The following is a 17,111-nucleotide window of genomic DNA, read 5'->3' as shown; positions in this document are numbered from 1 at the left end:
AATGAAATGCAGTGGAAAGTTTTTTTTGGGATTAAGTTAATTTTCATGGCAAAGAAGGACTATGCAATTCATCTGATCACTCTTCATAACATTCTGGAGTATATGCAAATTGCTATTATAAAAACTTAAGCAGCAACTTTTCCAATATCTATGTAATTCTCAAAACTTTTGGCCACGACTGTAGATTCAAATGTCACCGTAGCTTTTTTGGACTGAGCTTCCAAAGCATGTCTGAACTGTAGATATTTATAAAACTGTGTGGAAGGTAAGCTAAATTCAGAACATAGCTGCTGGTACTGCTTTAGGATTCCATTTGAGTAGATATGGCCTAAATTCCAAATCCCTTTTATTTTTTCCATTGCGAATACCCATTTAAGCCAACCAGTTCATGGAGCGCCGGGTTGTTCCATAAAGGCGAAATATTGACCAAACCCGATATTCCTAGAATATCCTCTGCCTTAGCCCAAACCTTCCTCATAAGTTGTAAAGTTCGAATACGCCCAGCTTCTCCTTTTACTCCTCCCTCCATGGCTGCTAAGGGGGGAGACGTACCCGAGACCCACTCCATTAACTGACCACTCCTTCCCAGTTCACCTATCACACCCCAGCCCTTGAAGTGTTGTAATTGAGCTGACAGAAAATATAACATAGTATTAGGTAGCGCCAGACCACCCGCATTCTTATTTCTCTGTAAGGTCTCGTATTTGATCATACCTCTATTATTTTTCCAGAGAAAAAACCGAAACAGCTGTTGAATCTTGTAGAAGTAATGTGTAGGAATCCACACAGGACAGTTTTGCAAAATATATAACAGCTGGGGCATCAGAATCATCTTCGATAGGTTACCTCTCCCCACCATCGATAATGGCAACTTGTGCCAGGTGGCAACCTTATTTTTGAACTTCTCTATCAAAGGCAATAAGTTATTAGAAATATATTCACCGGGGTCCGTCGAGACCACCACCCCAAGATACTTAAAGGAAGACACTACTTTGAGCTCAGAGGAACTGGCATCAAAAGCTTGTAAGTGTGGAGATATTGGGAGGATCACTGATTTTATCCCAGTTTATAAGAAGTCCAGACTGGCCACCAAATTCCGAAATTATGGAAATTTTAGAATCTAGGGAATGAGCTAAATTACCTACATATACCAGCATATCATCCGCATAGAGAGATACGCGTTCTTCTATGGTACCCCTCTCGAATCCCCGTACCAATGGTGTGGACCTTAGAAGACATGCTAACGGCTCTATCGCCAGTGCGAACAAGAGAGGGGACAACGGGCAGCCTTGCCTCGTCCCTCTCTCCAAAGCCAATGCAGGCGACAGCTGACCATTCACTCTAATTCTAGCCCTGGGCTCACAATACAGGAGCTTAACCCAATTAAGAAATCCCGAGCCAAAGCCCATCCCATTCATAACCGCCCAAAGATATTCCCACTCGACGCTGTCAAAAGCTTTGGCAACGTCGATTGAGATCACAGCAGCTCCATAATCTTGTCTATCTCCCCCCTCAAGTTGAAGATTCAAAAATAAACGCCTGAGATTTAAAGATGTGGATTTTCCAGGCATAAATCCAGATTGATCATCATTGACAATAGTGTGAATGACCTTAAGTAGCCGATTGGCCAAGACTTTAGCAAGAAGTTTTATATCCACTGTCAGGAGCGAAATGGGTCTATAGGAGTCTACAAGGGTGGGGTCCTTGCCCGGTTTGGACAGTACTACCACAATTGCCTCCCTCATGGAACAGGGCAATTTACCCTCCCGAAGGGCATCCTTAAAGACCACTAGAAGCTGCGGAAGTAATAGCTCCCTATGTTTCTTATAAAATTCGCCAGGTAGGCCATCACCACCCGGCGCCTTATCATTAGGGATAGATTTCAGCACTACTTCTTCTAGTTCCTCTAAAGATATATCTTCATCTAAGAGTTGGATCTATCGGATGCAGTGGTGGCCAGTCTGGACCTATACACCTCCCTAAAATGAGCATAAAACTCTCTCAGAATACCTTCATCTCTTGTTACCAATTGTCCCCCAGACTCTCTAATCGAGGCTATACAAGAAGGGCCAGGTTGTGCCTTAATTACGGTAGCCAACAAGTGGCCCGCACTTTCCTCTTCAGCAAAGTGTCTCTGAGCCATAAAAAGACGCTTGTTCTCAGCTTTAACTTGTATGTCTTCTTTCAATAGATCTTGGACTTCCTTCCAATTTGCCTTGTTAATCGATGTGGGCTGATCTACATATTTAGTTTCTAAGTGCAGAACTCTATCCGAGAGTTCTCTAAACAGATCTCGGCTCCTAGATTTCTTTACACTAATATGTTTAATATACAGGGTGGGCCATTTATATGGATACACCTTAATAAAATGGGAATGGTTGGTGAAATTAACTTCCTGTTTATGGCACATTAGTATATGTGAGGGGGGAAACTTTTCAAGAAGGGTGGTGACCATGGTGGCCATTTTGAAGTCGGCCATTTTGAATCCAACTTTAGTTTTTTCAATAGGAAGAGGGCCATGTGACCCCAAAGATAAAAGTCTAAGGGGGTCAGATCGGGAGACCTTAGGGGCCATTCAACTGGCCCATGACGACCAATCCACTTTCCAGGAAACTGTTCATCTAGGAATGCTCGGACCTGACACCCATAATGTGGTGGTGCACCATCTTGCTGGAAAAACTCAGGGAATGTGCCAGCTAGATGAACAGTTTCCTGGAAAGTGGATTGGTCGTCGTGGGCCAGTTGAATGGCCCCCAAGGTCTCCCGATCTTTTATCTTTGGGGTCATCTGAAGGCAATTGTCTATGCTGTGAAGATACGAGAGGTGCAGCACCTGTAACTACGGATACTGGAAGCCTGTGCTAGCATTTCTCCTGCGGTGTTGCTATCAGTGTGTGAAAAGTGGGAGAAGAGGGTTGCATTGACAATCCAACACAATGGGCAGCACATTGAACACATTTTATAAGTGGTCAGGAACTTGTAAATAACTCATGAAAGAATAAAGTTACGTTAAAACCAAGCACACCATTGTTTTTCTTGTTAAATTCCCAATAAGTTTGATGTGTCACATGACCCTCTTCCTATTGAAAAAACAAAAGTTGGATTCAAAATGGCCGACTTCAAAATGGCCGCCATGGTCACCACCCATCTTGAAAAGTTTCCCCCCTCACATATACTAATGTGCCACAAACAGGAAGTTAATATCACCAACCATTCCCATTTTATTAAGGTGTATCCATATAAATGGCCCACCCTGTATAACCCCCTAACATACGCTTTTAGGGCATCCCATACTATCGCCACAGATGCAGAGCCTACATTAATAGCTAGATAGTCAGCAATGGCCCCAGAGATTTCACTTCCAGTATCCACCAACGTGAGCCAGAATGGGTTCAAGCACCAAATAGGCCATGTTATGTGCAGTTACCTTCCCACTACCAATGTAATCAACAGTGAAGAATGGTCAGATATACTTCGAGGAAGATAGGAAATCTCTTTTGTCAGAGCCACTAAGGCTGAGGATCCAATTGCTAGGTCTATTCTGGATAAGGAGTTGTAAGAAGGAGAGTAACATGAATATTGACGCTGTCCCGGATGCAGGGTTCTCCAAATGTCACATAGATCCACTTCCTCCAGCAGTTTTGCCAGAGAAGTAGGGGCATTGGTGTGTGCCCCTGCTCCAGCATGAAATTTATCCAGAGAGCCGTCAAGATACATGTTAAAATCCCCCACAATAAGTATTGGGACTGACGGGAATTTGGAAGTGAAAGCAATAACAGTCTTCATAATTTCAGCCGAATACAGAGGGGGAACATATACAGCCACCAGAATAAGCCGGAATTGAAAAATCAGGCAGTCCACACATACAAATCTACCGTCGATATAAATATATGATTCCTGAGCTATAAACGGAATAGATCTATGTACTAAAATACTGACACCTCGGGCATGCGTGGAGTAGGTAGAATGAAACTCACACACCATCCATGCTTTATGAATCAGACGCGTATTATCAGGGGTTAGATGGGTCTCGGACAAACATATAATAGCTGGTTGAAGGTCCTGTAAAATATGAAAAATAGCAGACCATTTAGATGCCTGCGACATCCCTCTCACATTCCATGCGAGAACTTTAAAGGAACACATCATAGTGCCACATGTGAATATAGAGAAATCAGTGCCGAACACCCCGGAGGAATCCCCCAATAGCTATAGGAAGAGAAATATATCCTGCTCCATTATCCCCTCATCCCAACAATCCCATAACCAACATAGACATATTCTGTATTGTGAACCAAACAGGGGTAAACATGAGATAAGCAAAGTGAACCTAACCGTTAGAAACTAACGATATAAACAAAGGTGACGAAGTGGTTATGTAGTCAACATAAGCGCTGCATCCTGGATGCACAAATGGGTTATTTCACCTAACCTCCCAGCCTAACAGTATTGCAACCCCTATAGTGCTATGAGTAAAAAAACATATATAACCTTCCTCCCCTCCTCAAATAGCAATAGTCTCGGAGAACCATATCACATAATAAAGGCTAATAGCCGAAGAAAAACTGCAATTATAGAACAGTTCTGCCAATAATGTCACCATTCCTTCAGGTGTTGTTGCCACGCCGATCTTTTTCATGGGCATCCAGTCATTGACAGGCCTCCGCAGGATCTTTGAAGATGTGCGTAGATCCATTCGCCACCACTCAGAGTTTAGCCGGATACAACATGGAGTGCGGCCATTGTAGGGATCTCAGCCGCTTTTTAACCTCCAAAAACCTCGCTCTCCGTTTTTGTATTTCCGCAGAAAACATCAGAACACGGAACACAGTTACCATTGATTTGTATATCTGGGCAGTTCCTGGCCGCTCTAAGGATGGCGTCCCGGTCTCTGTAATGTAAAACTCTGATCAAGAGAGGTCTCGGAGGCGCCCCTGGTGGTGGTGGGCGAAACGGCACCCGGTGTGCTCGTTCAATTGCAAAGAGCGGGGACAGTTTTTCTCTCCCAATAGTGTCCACAGGCCATTTTTCCATAAACGTTACGGGGTCCGAACCCTCAGTGCATTCTGGAATTCCAATAAATCGAACGTTGTTCCGTCTCAGACGGCTTTCCAAGTTGTCCGACTTTGATATGAGCAGGGTAACATTATGTATGACACGTAAGTCCCTCTTAACGGGCGGCAAATGGTCTTCCATCTCACTCATACGGCCCTCCAACTCTCCAATTCACTCCTTAAACTGCCGCACATCTTGTCTTATCAACAGTACCTCTTCTTTGAGGCTCCCCACATTGGTATCAAGGGAAGTGAGGGCTGTATTACACTGCGCCACCATTCTATACACGTCTGCTATAGTAGGTTCGGCTATGGGTGCAGTCTCTAGCAGCAACTCTGGACCCACCTTCTGTTGCACAACAGAGGCAGACGAGGCCGTTTCCGAGCTCGCTGCTCCCTGTGGCTCGCCAGTCGGGCCAGTGTCTAGCAAAGGAGCACTAGCTGCAGGTGTCGAGGTGCTGGCAAACTTCCCCAGCTTCGCCGCTACTTCGGAGAGCTTTGCAGCGTGCGCGGCGGCATTTTGTTTGGTCGGCGTGTCCATGCCGCTCTCCTTTACCTCCTTCTCCTTAGACTTTTGGCGGGTCATGGTGCCTCCAGACAGGTGACCAATGTCTGGGGAGGTTCCTGAACTGTATCGGTCTCCAATAGAGTCAGGTAGATGACAAGCAAAAGATTTATCTCAGGAGTATGTCCTAGGTCAGGCCACGTTCCCCCCCCCGTTGGCAACATTTTAAAGTCAAGGAGATGTGTGTAGAGAGCGGAAACCATACCTTTCGGGCCCTGGGTCTTAAGGATACCAATTAGCGGATAGGTCGATACAGATCTTTTAATAATGTGAAACTGCGTTTGGAGGGCATGTCGCAGCTGCAGATATCTAAAGAAGTACAGGTGGGTAATCCCTGTTTTTTCTTGTAACTGAGTGAACGAAAACAAGACTCCGTTCTCGTACAGGTCCCGTAAAGTGAACACTCCAAGGCCTTTCCATATATTTTCCCCTTCACAGTGTAGTAAATGAGGGAACATCATATTGTTCCACAAAGGAATAACATCTGGCAGATCACTATACTGCTGAAGCTTTGCAGCTCTCCAAACCTGGTGCGCTAGTCTGTGGATTTGTAGAAGTTGTCCCGAAACCGATGACAAGCTTTCCAATACAGGCCACAGATTGGACAGCCGCAAATGTTGCTGCAAGTAATATTCAGAATTAGGAAGTGTGGTTTGTGACACCCATTGCACTAAGAATCACAATTGACCAGCAAGGAAATATAAATATAGGTCATGCAAGGCCGCTCCGCCTTGTTGCCAACTTCTTTGCAAGGTATTCAATGCTAGTTTCCGTCTTTCTTTGCCCCAAATAAAGGTGGCCATTATAGAGTGCAATCGGTCAAAGAAGTTACGGGGAATCTGGGTGCAAGCATGTTCTAGCAGATATAGCGCTTTAGGCAATAAAATCATTTTAATCCGGTTCAGTCTCCCCATGGTAGATATGGGGAGAATACCCCAGGACTTGAACAACTTGTCTATAAAATAAGATTCAATGGGAACAATATTTAAATTGTGGGATAGGAGGGGATCTTTTGTAATGATAATGCCCAGATATTTAAACCGGTCTACAACCATTAGATTGTGATAAACAGAAGGCCACTCTGGGGACCACAATGGCATAAGAGCCGGCTTGGTCCAGTTGATGCGAAGACCAGAGAAAAAAACAAATTGCTCTATGAGGTCTATCGCTCTGGGCAACTATGTCTCCACCTCATCCATATATAAAATTAGATCATCTGCATAGAGACCTAGCCTGTCTTCTCTGTTTCCCATAGATATTCTTTTAAATATTGGGTCTTGGCGGATTCTAAGCGCCAAGTGTTCAATAGCTACCGCGAACAGAAGGGGAGACAGTGGGCACACCTGCCTGGTTCCCCTGTGTAGCTGGAAAGTTGGTGATAATGAGCCGTTAATTAGAATGTTGGCCATAGGTGTCTTATACAGAATATTAACCCACTGGATAAAAACTGGGCCAAAACCAAAACATTTTAAGGTTTGCACCAAATAGGGCCACTTAACAGAGTCAAATGCTTTGGCCGTATCCAACGCAGCTAAGGCCCATTGTTGTTGTCCTGCACACCCAAGTTGCGAGATGTCCTGTGCCCACCTAATGTTGCTAGATGTAGACCGACCGGGGATAAAACCCGTCTGATTCTCATGTATTATGGAGGTTATCACCTTATTCAGTCTATTCGCCAATACTTTTAGTTAGAATTTTGTAATCTAAATTCAACAAAGATATTGGGCGATAAGAACCGCACTCCAGGGAACTCTTGTCAGACTTCAGCAGTACAACAATAGAGGCATCATACAACGACTCAGGAAGGCGGCCCCTTTCAAAAGAAGAAATATACATTTTTAGTAATTGCGGCCCTAAAACAGCCACACATTTGGAATAGACTTCTAGCGGTATACCATCCGGGCCCAGGGATTTCCCTAGATTTAATCCCTTGATCGCCTCATTAATCTCTTCTAGCGTGATTGTATGCCTCCAGGGCGGACGTGGAGTACTGAATTACAGATCCATATAAGTCCTGATAGAACTCCCTGAATCTGCCCAATACTCCGTCCGGCTCTTCAATCAGGTCTCCCGTAACACCTGCAATACGCAGTATTGGAGGAGCCATGCTATTTCTGCGTATCTCCTGTGCCAGTACCTTACCCGTTTTAAAACCTTGTTTAAATGACTGTTGTTTGAGGAATAGCAATTTACGATCAATTTTTTTCTTTCAAGTGTGTCATATATAGTCTCCCCTTCATCATCCAGCCCGTCTTGTTTTCCTCTGTAGGATCAGAAGTATATTTACGTTCAGCATTTCTACACTGAATGCCCAATTCCTCCTCTCTACGGTGGGAGAGAATTTCTTAATATAAGAGATGGAGGATTTAAGGCATCCACGCAGGAAGTCCTTCAAGGTCTCCCACAGTTAGGGAGGGTCAACGTCAACTATATTAACTTCAAGAAAAGGATTTGGTTGATCTGGGATACGATCATTCACATTCATCAAGGATAGCCAGAACGGGTGAATGCGCAGCTTGGGGCCACGGCTGACCTCACCAGATACAACGGTCGTCGCTATAATAGGTGCATGGTCAGAAGGACCTTGAGCACCATACTGCACTTCTTGTATCGCTATAAAAGTATTAGCAGTGCCAATCAAATAATCTATCCTAGATAAGGCTCCCTTAGAAGAAGTAAAACAGGAATATTCTGTATGACCTGGGAATTTTTCCCTCCACACATCCAACCACCCCAACTCTGAAAGGAATCTCGCAAGGATGGTATTAGACGAACGGGGGCCAATACTATTAGACGGATTGTGAAACCTGTCCAAAGATTCGTTCAACACCATGTTAAGATCGCCTATACAGAGTAGTCTTGCAAAAGGAAATTGTGCTGCAAAACCCGCTGCCGCTTGTAACAGAGAGCGATTAGCAGGAGGAGGATTATATAGATTTAGTACAACATATGGAACACCATTAATATGAGCGTAAGAAAAAACATATTTCCCCCCAGGGTCAACAATCGTCTGATGTAGTTCCCACCAAACCGTGCAGTGTATCAACAAAGACACCCCCTCTGGAGTAGGAGTTCCCAAATAGGCTTTCCACCCACTGTACCCAGGGTTTTTTAACTCTCCCTCCCGTATCGGCTGTAAGATGGGTTTCCTGCAAACCTAGAATATGCTGGGCGTAATTACGGATATGTGTGAATACTGCAATACATTTCTGGGACCTCCTAGACCTCTCACATTCCAAGACATCACTCTGATATTCGCCATGGGTACCGTTGAATATCATAGTGAGGATGGGGACCTGATAAATGATGCCTGCTATCAAAAGCAGCAAATGATAGATGAGAGATATACCTTACAGTACTGTACGTTGCTCTAGAAACAATGAATAACACATAACATAACCATATTACCCATAACTTTGGGTATAGCACATGAATAGGAGTAATATACACAGTGACCATTTGCACGGGGGACCTGCACAGTGTAGGAAGATGTTATACTAGTGCAGGTATAAGAACTGACTCCCCATACCAGTATGATCTCTTGCAAACCAGAATAATGATGATCAGAACTGAAGAACAGTGTCCGTGGACTGACAGACATCACAGACTCAGTACATAACCAAGCTCTGTTGTATGATCGATGCATATCAAAAAGAAAGAAAAGAGTCACAACTGCAACTCCGTCAGTCCCAGCGAAAAGCAGAAATGTGGGGCCCTTCAAATCCTCGGAGGGACTCACTTGTGAGAAGAACTGCGTGGTCTCCTGCAGTCTGCAGTAAGGGTACAGAGGGGTGGTAACCTGTTGGGGGGTGTGTCTGCACAGTCTGAAAATGGCAGCACTGATTGGATAGAGTGAGTCTGTGCAGGTACACACCCCCAACTTGTTACCTCCCCTCTGTACCCTTACTGCAGACTGCTAGCAATTCATTTATAACTTCTAGTAGAAATAATACAGGAATGGCACAACATAGAGCCATAAGAATAGATGCTCCAAAATTGTTATTACATGGGGAATGTATAAAGCTATTAAATGGGCATCTCAGGAGTAGTGTTGAGCGCGAATATTCGAATAGCGAATATTAATCGCGAATATCGCAACTTCGATAATTCGCGAATATTACGAATGTACTGCTATATATTCGTTATATCGAATATTCAGCATTTTTTCCATCTGAACAAATGATTCCTCCCTGCTTAAAATGCTTGTGGTCAATGAGTCATTAGCCCACAAGCAAGAAGCAGAGAGGAATCATGACTTTAGATGTTGAAAAAAGACGAATATTCTAAAAAACTAATATATAGCACTATAGCGAATATATTAGTTTTGACATTTTTTAGAATATTCGTCTTTTTTTTTTTTTTTTTTCTCCAAACAGAACAGTTAAACCCCTTTGGCATACTCCTCCCCACAAGCGTCCCCGTCACCATGGGAACGCCTGGTGGTTAGAATATACAATCGGATCTGAGTTAGATCGTGAAAACTCAAATCCGATGGTATATTCTAACACAGAGGCGTTCCCATGGTGATGGGGACGCTTGAAGTTAGAGTATACCAACAGGCGCATACATACTGGCCCCCTGCTGCCTGGCAGCACCTGACCTCTGACAGGGCACTGTGATCCACACAATTAACCCCTCAGGTCACCTCACAGGTCTGTGCGGTGTATGCTTATAGCAATGCGCCACACAGATCTGTGAATTTGAGAAGAAAGAGCGCCCGGCGGCCCCAGCGCAGGTAAGTACAATGCTGACTAACTGACCATGGCAGCCAGGACGTCAGTAGCGTCCTGGTTGCCATGGTAACCGATCGGAGCCCCAGCATTACACTTCTGGGACTCCGATCGGAACTGCCGCTGCCACCAATGATGGGAGGGGGGATGCACTGCCAGCAATGATTAATACTGGGGAGGGAGGGGGGATTGAGGGCGCACTGCCACCAATGATTGTAATACTGGTGGGGGGGGGGGGGGTTAATGCGCACTGCCTATGAATGATTTTAATAGTGGGGGTGGGGTGGGGGGGCGCACTGCTGCCCGGCGGCACCCGACCTCTGACAGGGTGCTGTGATCCGCACAATTAACCCCTCAGGTGCAGCACCTGAGGGGTTAATTGTGTGGATCACAGTGCCCTGCCAGAGGTCAGGTGCTGCCAGGCAGCAGGGGGCCAGTATGTATGCGCCTGTTGGTATACTCTAACTTCAAGCGTCCCCATCACCATGGGAACGCCTTTGTGTTAGAATATACCATCGGATTTGAGTTTTCACGCTCTAACTCAGATCCGATGGTATATTCTAACCACCAGGCGCTCCCATGGTGACGGGGACGCTTGTGGGGAGGAGTATGCCAAAGGGGTTTAACTGTACTGTTTGGAGGAGAAAAAAAAAGACGAATATTCTAAAAAATGTCAAAACGAATATATTCGCTATAGTGCTATATATTTGTTTTTTAGAATATTCGTCTTTTTTCAACATCTAAAGTCATGATTCCTCCCTGCTTCTTGCTTGTGGGCCAATGACTCATTGACCCACAAGCATTTTAAGCAGGAAGGAATCATTTGTTCAGATGGAAAAAATGACGAATATTCTAAAAACTAATATATAGCAGTATATACTGTAGTTCTATATACTCGTTTTTGACCAACACCTTTTTTCTCATACAAATTCGCATTATGCGAATTATTATTATTTTTTAATTACAGATTTTTCGCAATAAAACAAATATCTCGAATACGAATATTCGCGAATATATGACGAATATTCTACCATATATTTGTGAAATATCGCGAATTCGAATATTGCCCCTGCCGCTCATCACTAGTCACGAGTGGTGAAAGGTCTTCTTTAATATGCATTTAAAATTTAAGTAAATCGGTACTAGTTATTCCAGTAAGGCTAGTTTCACACTGCGCCTGACATATACCCTTAATGTGTCTATCCACAGACAGACACATTCTTGGACAGACTTCTTTGGACTGAACATATAACATATATTTTAAGGCCTCATGCACACAACCTTACAAATTGTGGATCCTCAAAACACAGACACCAGCCATGTGCATTCCACATTTTGCGGAATGGAACCTCTCACCCTATGATAGAAATGCCTATTTTGTCTGCGCAAAACGAATAGGACATGTTCTACTTATTATTATTATTTTTTTGCGGGGCTGCGGAATGGAGCAACATTGAAATGCATGGGTCCGCATCCAAGTTTCAAAAAATGCGGCTCGGATGTGGGCAAAAACAAAGGTTGTATGCATGAGGCCTAAAAGAAATGCCTAAAATCATGCATTTTTCACACTGACCACTAAGCCTAAATTATGTTGATACTTCCTGTTTTGTATAGATAACTTTTCAGTAGCCACTACATGTCTGGAGTGGTGAGAGGGTTTCTGATATTGTTCATAGGCACCTGAGATAGGACATAGCTGTATTTGTCGGGGGAAAGGCAATGTCACGGCCTCGGTGTTGTGCGCTGTGACACATTTGCCGTGCATGCCGGTTGCCAAACACAAAATCTAGTAGAAACCACCTGGACTACCATGCGGCATGAACCATGGTGGCACCAGGCTGCGCTGCTTATAGTTCCCCCTCCGGGGAACTCTAGGGATCCCCTTTCCGGAGGTATAGGACATACAATGCATATGTCTGGCATCCATGCTGACCTGAAACACCAAACAGGCCAGACATGAAACGCCAAACCAGACATAACAACAACCCCTAACATAAACCCACACAAAACCTACAACAAGTGAGGTAGGGTAACTGAAACAGACACAAAGGGGTGACATCAGAAGACATCAATGTCCCACTAGGTGTCCCTCAAGGACTGGGCAGATAGAACACCCTGGACTGGAGCAGAGCTCCAGCACCAACGACAGCTGCAGTACAACTGACTCCTGCCAGGGAGCCACAAGTGATAAAACCCTAGTAGCCACACCCAGCCAGGAAGTTAACCCCTCCAGCACCAGACAGGGGAGGAACCAGGAGAAGGGGAGCAAAGCACATTCAAGCTGACAACAACACGTTGCTCCAGGCAACCGGCATGCACGGCAAATGTGTCACGGCGCACAACACCGAGGCCGTGACAGGCAGTTCTTGAAGAAATGTTAGCAGGTCAAGCATCAGCATTACTTCACAGTGTGCCTAGTAGGAACACCTCCATTAGATCTATGTAATATTCCTACTATTTCCTTTCAGAGTGCATCTGGGAACATTTCCCTGTACTGCTGCAGTATCTATGACATATCTGAGTAAGTACTTATTCCTTGAGATTATTCACAGGATGCTGCTTTTAGCAAAACTATTCTCTTAAAAACATTGAAAATTAATTCTGTTGAGTATGTGAGATGGTAAACACACTGGGGCAGATTTAGTAATAGTGTCGCCAATCACAGTCTTAATATTAGAGAAATTTACTATTCTGGCGCATGGACCTTTTTAAATTTGAAATCATGTAAATCCTGTGCCAAATTTACGCTAGAATTCTGTTTGTGAGCCAAAATTTGTACACGAGCGCCAAAAAAACTGCCTAGTCTAAATTTTACTCTGCCGATAAGTTGTAGTTTCAAAATGTTCGCGCATGGAGGTGCATTTAGGCCACTCCCCTTTCCAGTGATGCCATGCCCCATTGTGAAAACGAGGCCTAAGATACTTAGAAAAAAGTGTAAATGTGATACAAAGCATTTTCAGTAGTAAATCTGCCCCACAGTTCTAAAGGAGTACAAATGTGAATAGGGTTTAATGGTTCTGTGTGTTATTTGCAGCGCAGTCATTGGAAAGTTTGATGGAGTGTGGGACAGAGGAGCAATGGTAGCTGTGAACCCGAAGGACAGAGAACGGTTAGTTGCTGTATATATCCAGTCATATAATCTTTAAAAAAAATATAAATATATTTATATATATATATATATATATATATATATATATATATATTCTATAAGATATAATGCAAGAACCCCTTATGTATAAAAAGAGAATTACTATCGGCTTTTTTCCAGCGTGCTTATCTCTATCTATTATGATTAATATTGTAGAGAGCGAACACCTTGTCTTATCATGTATTCTCTGGTTTATTATTCTACCAGTTACACCAGTGTCGTTCTGTCACTAATGGCTAAGGACTGTAATTACTTACTTGTAACACTTGAATATGATCCTAAGTTGCATAAAGGTGAGTATGTAAGATAGATGCCTTTTTAATACTCATTTTATTTAAATGGATCCATCAAATTCCACATCATAGTTCTATTACTTTACAGAAATGTATTTTCTGTAAGGTGGAGGAGGCATTTCATGCTTAATACTGCTAAGTGTAGTTATTTACTTACTATTTACTTCAGCTCTGTACTGCACCTTTGTTCTGATGCTGCCAGAGCTTTCTGTCTGTGGAGTTATCATGTAAAGGGCTACAATTCCCAAGAATCCTCTGCCTCTCTTACAGACATTGCCTCCATTAACAGCCGCCTGTATGCCCTTCTATTACAAGGTGTAATGTAGTGCTGTAATTACTCATTGTCTTCACACACAATACAGATCTGTTACTGACACTATCTGTTGCCCAGCATGTGAAACATGATCCCTCCAAAGACAGGAAGGGATATGGAGAGCAGGGAGCAGTGAAGATAAGATGCATCCTATCTGTGAGGTCCCATACAGCAAATAGAGGAGATGGGGAGATAACCACATATTTAGTGTATGTCACACAAGCAGGAGACAAATATAAGGAGCATGGTCATGTGACTACATATGAGACTGCATATGAGACTGACTTACAGAGCCGTCCCAACTGCAGACAATACATTAGTAAGCGAATAATCTTTGTACATGTCAATCAATTTAAAGATTGGAAAATTGTTTTAACTTCTTAATATATACAGCCTTTTAAGCTCCAGTTTTTCTTTATACAGAGCTCCAAAAACCCTATATACACATAGATTTAAAATCACACTGGCTGCTGCCAGAGGTGGTCTGGTCATATAATGCATGCTGCTGTACTATTCTGTTCCATGTATAAACAGAGTAACATTACCTCCCATTCTCCCTCTAGTGTTGATGGTCATTATGCTGTATTTTGAGTCCTTTGCGCACCTTGTAGGTCTGATGTGTGCAAGGCGAGTATGGAGTGGGCTGATGATCTGAGCCCACACCGTACATGGCAAGTGCTTAATGTTTTATACAGCTAACACCCACCCGATAATTTCACTGTGTACGGGTGCCACTGATCAGCCGATGAGCGAGGAAGCGCATGTCCATTGTGTGAAAGCATTTCTGGTGCTGAAACCTGAATCGTCATTTCTGGGCAGCAGATTGTGCTGTGTAAACAGCAGTCTGCTGCCCAGAAGCAATGATTCTCTATAAGGACAAGCAATCGCAGCAGCAATCCCATGTCCCCATAAAGTGGAGGTGATTGCATGTAAATGTAGCTCTCACCACCTCTGACGAGCAGGCAATTATCAGGAAAAAACTGATTGTTCCCGATAATTGACTGCTGTGTCGGCCGATGTAAGGGGGCCTTTAGAAAGGAAGCTTGTTTAATAATTTGCATGCCATGCAGGAAATACACACACCTCTGCCCCATGAGCTGTGTCATGAGCTTTGTTTGTGCTTTGCGCCAGTGAAGCAGTGATTTGTCTCTTTTTCATAGGCCCACCATTCTACGTACCTGAATCTGAAGTAGCAAATTTACTTGGTAAGTAATTGAATGTGAAAATTTGGTGACGTACATAGTTATGCTTGTAAAATGTAGTTTTCGGATAATCATAATACTCCTTATAAACTAGGGAAATTATAAACAATGCTCTTACCTTTGAATTCATATTGGGTCCTATCTGCTGACCTGGTTCAGTCTCGACCACTGATGATGCATGTTCTATAATGATGTCACATCATACAAACTTACTGCTAATTGCTATGACTTAGGATCCCGCAAATATGACATCTAGGAGCACTGGAGTTTACTTCAGCCGTTCACTCTTCTTCCCTTCATGGGCATCATGTTCAACCAAGCCAAGCATATGCATATTAGTAGTGTAAGCAACAGTGTTTTGGTACCTGTCAAGCATCTTGTGGGATGATGTTGAATTAATGGGGCTGAGCTGCACATAGACTAGGCTGAGAGAAGGCATCAGCACTTTTCAAACAGCTGATCAGCAGAGGTCCTGGATGTTGATCAGATACTGAAGACCTATCCAGAGGATAATTTATCAGTAGACAAGTCTCGGAAAACACCTTTAAAAGTCACTACTCTGGGTCTAGAGCTGGCCGGGCATGCATAGGCACTTTACAGGAATAAATAGAAGATACTGAAACAGCTGCACACCTAAAACAACATGAAAATAGTCTGAGCAATTATTTTCTGACTAGTTCTCACATTTGTCTCCGTATTTTGTCTTTTTCAGGTTCTTCATGTGCTTTTAAGATATTGAAGAAGATTGATGCACTTGGTGACAAGCAGAAACAATGGGGACTCGATTTTTACTATGAAAACATTTACCTGGTCACTCCGAAACTGCAGTCTTGATTAACTACACCCTTATTTGTAGTCTTTTATTTTTTTTTTGAAACACAGAGCTGTTAGTTTGTCATGATGTCTACCTCTTGATTTTAGATGTTCCTTCTCTTGTTGTCACTACCTCTTGGCCCCTCTAATGAGCAGGCAGTAAATCAAACGTATTATACTTTTATCAATAAAATATATTTCCTCAATGTTGCCTAATATTTTGCAGTTTATGTTTTGCATTTCCTTGCCAACCTTATTAGAAAAGAAGCTGAGAGCTTATTCAGGTCATTTGGGAATGTTTTATATATTCCTTTTTTTGAAATATGATTGGAAAAAAAAACAGAAGGGAGAACAGATTTTCCTGGCAGCACATGCACTTGCTGACAATTTTGTCTATTATATAAATTGCAAATGTTGTTATGCCCTTTTTATAGAAGGATGTAAGCAGTATCGCCTCAAGAGACCTAGACAAATGTGTATCTGCACAAGCCCTATTTACAGTGGTCAACCAGAATTTAAGAACATTTTATAAAAGGGGAGTGCGGTAAAATAAAAAGAAACTTGACTTAATCCCCGTCACCGGTCCTACTGGCTTGTCCTGATGTTGTACTGTACATAACCATGTCAGCTAATGATTCCAGTGATCGGCTGCAGCAGTTACATGAACATGTGCGGCACGTCATCACTGTAGGACAAGTCAACAAGACCAGAAGGGGCAATAGAGCAATGGGGGAATAAATGGGTGATCAATTTTTCAGGCATTCCTGCTTTTAGTTTTGGGGGATTTTGTGGTTGTTATATCTTTCCTGATATGAAATACATAATTACAGAATTAGTGTCTGTAGACCTAGATCCAAAAGAGAGTGGTGATTGTCCTGTTGTACAAGAATGTTAGTGTAGAGACTCATTTGAGTACTGTTGTCTTGGCAGCTCACACAATTTGAAGCTCACATTTAAAGAATAGCAAATATTGCAGTAATGCATATATATTAGT

The 17,111-nt window shown here is 43.1% G+C and overlaps 1 protein-coding gene across 5 annotated transcripts in view; it reads left to right on the top strand.

The window, feature by feature from the left end:
- Positions 1-16,327, top strand: part of TPMT (thiopurine S-methyltransferase) — a 31,218-nt gene extending 14,891 nt beyond the window's left edge. For all 5 annotated transcript variants that reach the window (XM_040432733.1, XM_040432729.1, XM_040432730.1 and 2 more), the window contains exons 5-9: positions 12,817-12,869; positions 13,383-13,457; positions 13,704-13,789; positions 15,263-15,307; positions 16,017-16,327. In XM_040432733.1, coding sequence (XP_040288667.1) covers positions 12,817-12,869; positions 13,383-13,457; positions 13,704-13,789; positions 15,263-15,307; positions 16,017-16,138 — 381 coding nt within the window. In that variant the 3' untranslated portion in view covers positions 16,139-16,327. The remainder of the gene's footprint in view (positions 1-12,816; positions 12,870-13,382; positions 13,458-13,703; positions 13,790-15,262; positions 15,308-16,016) is intronic.
- The last annotated feature ends 784 nt before the right edge of the window (positions 16,328-17,111 follow it).

Source organism: Bufo bufo, chromosome 5, assembly GCF_905171765.1.
Source record: "Bufo bufo chromosome 5, aBufBuf1.1, whole genome shotgun sequence".
In the NCBI taxonomy this organism is placed as follows: Eukaryota; Metazoa; Chordata; class Amphibia; order Anura; family Bufonidae; genus Bufo; species Bufo bufo.
The sequence above is the reverse complement of the archived record's forward strand: the minus strand, read 5'-3'. Positions and strand labels throughout refer to the sequence as shown.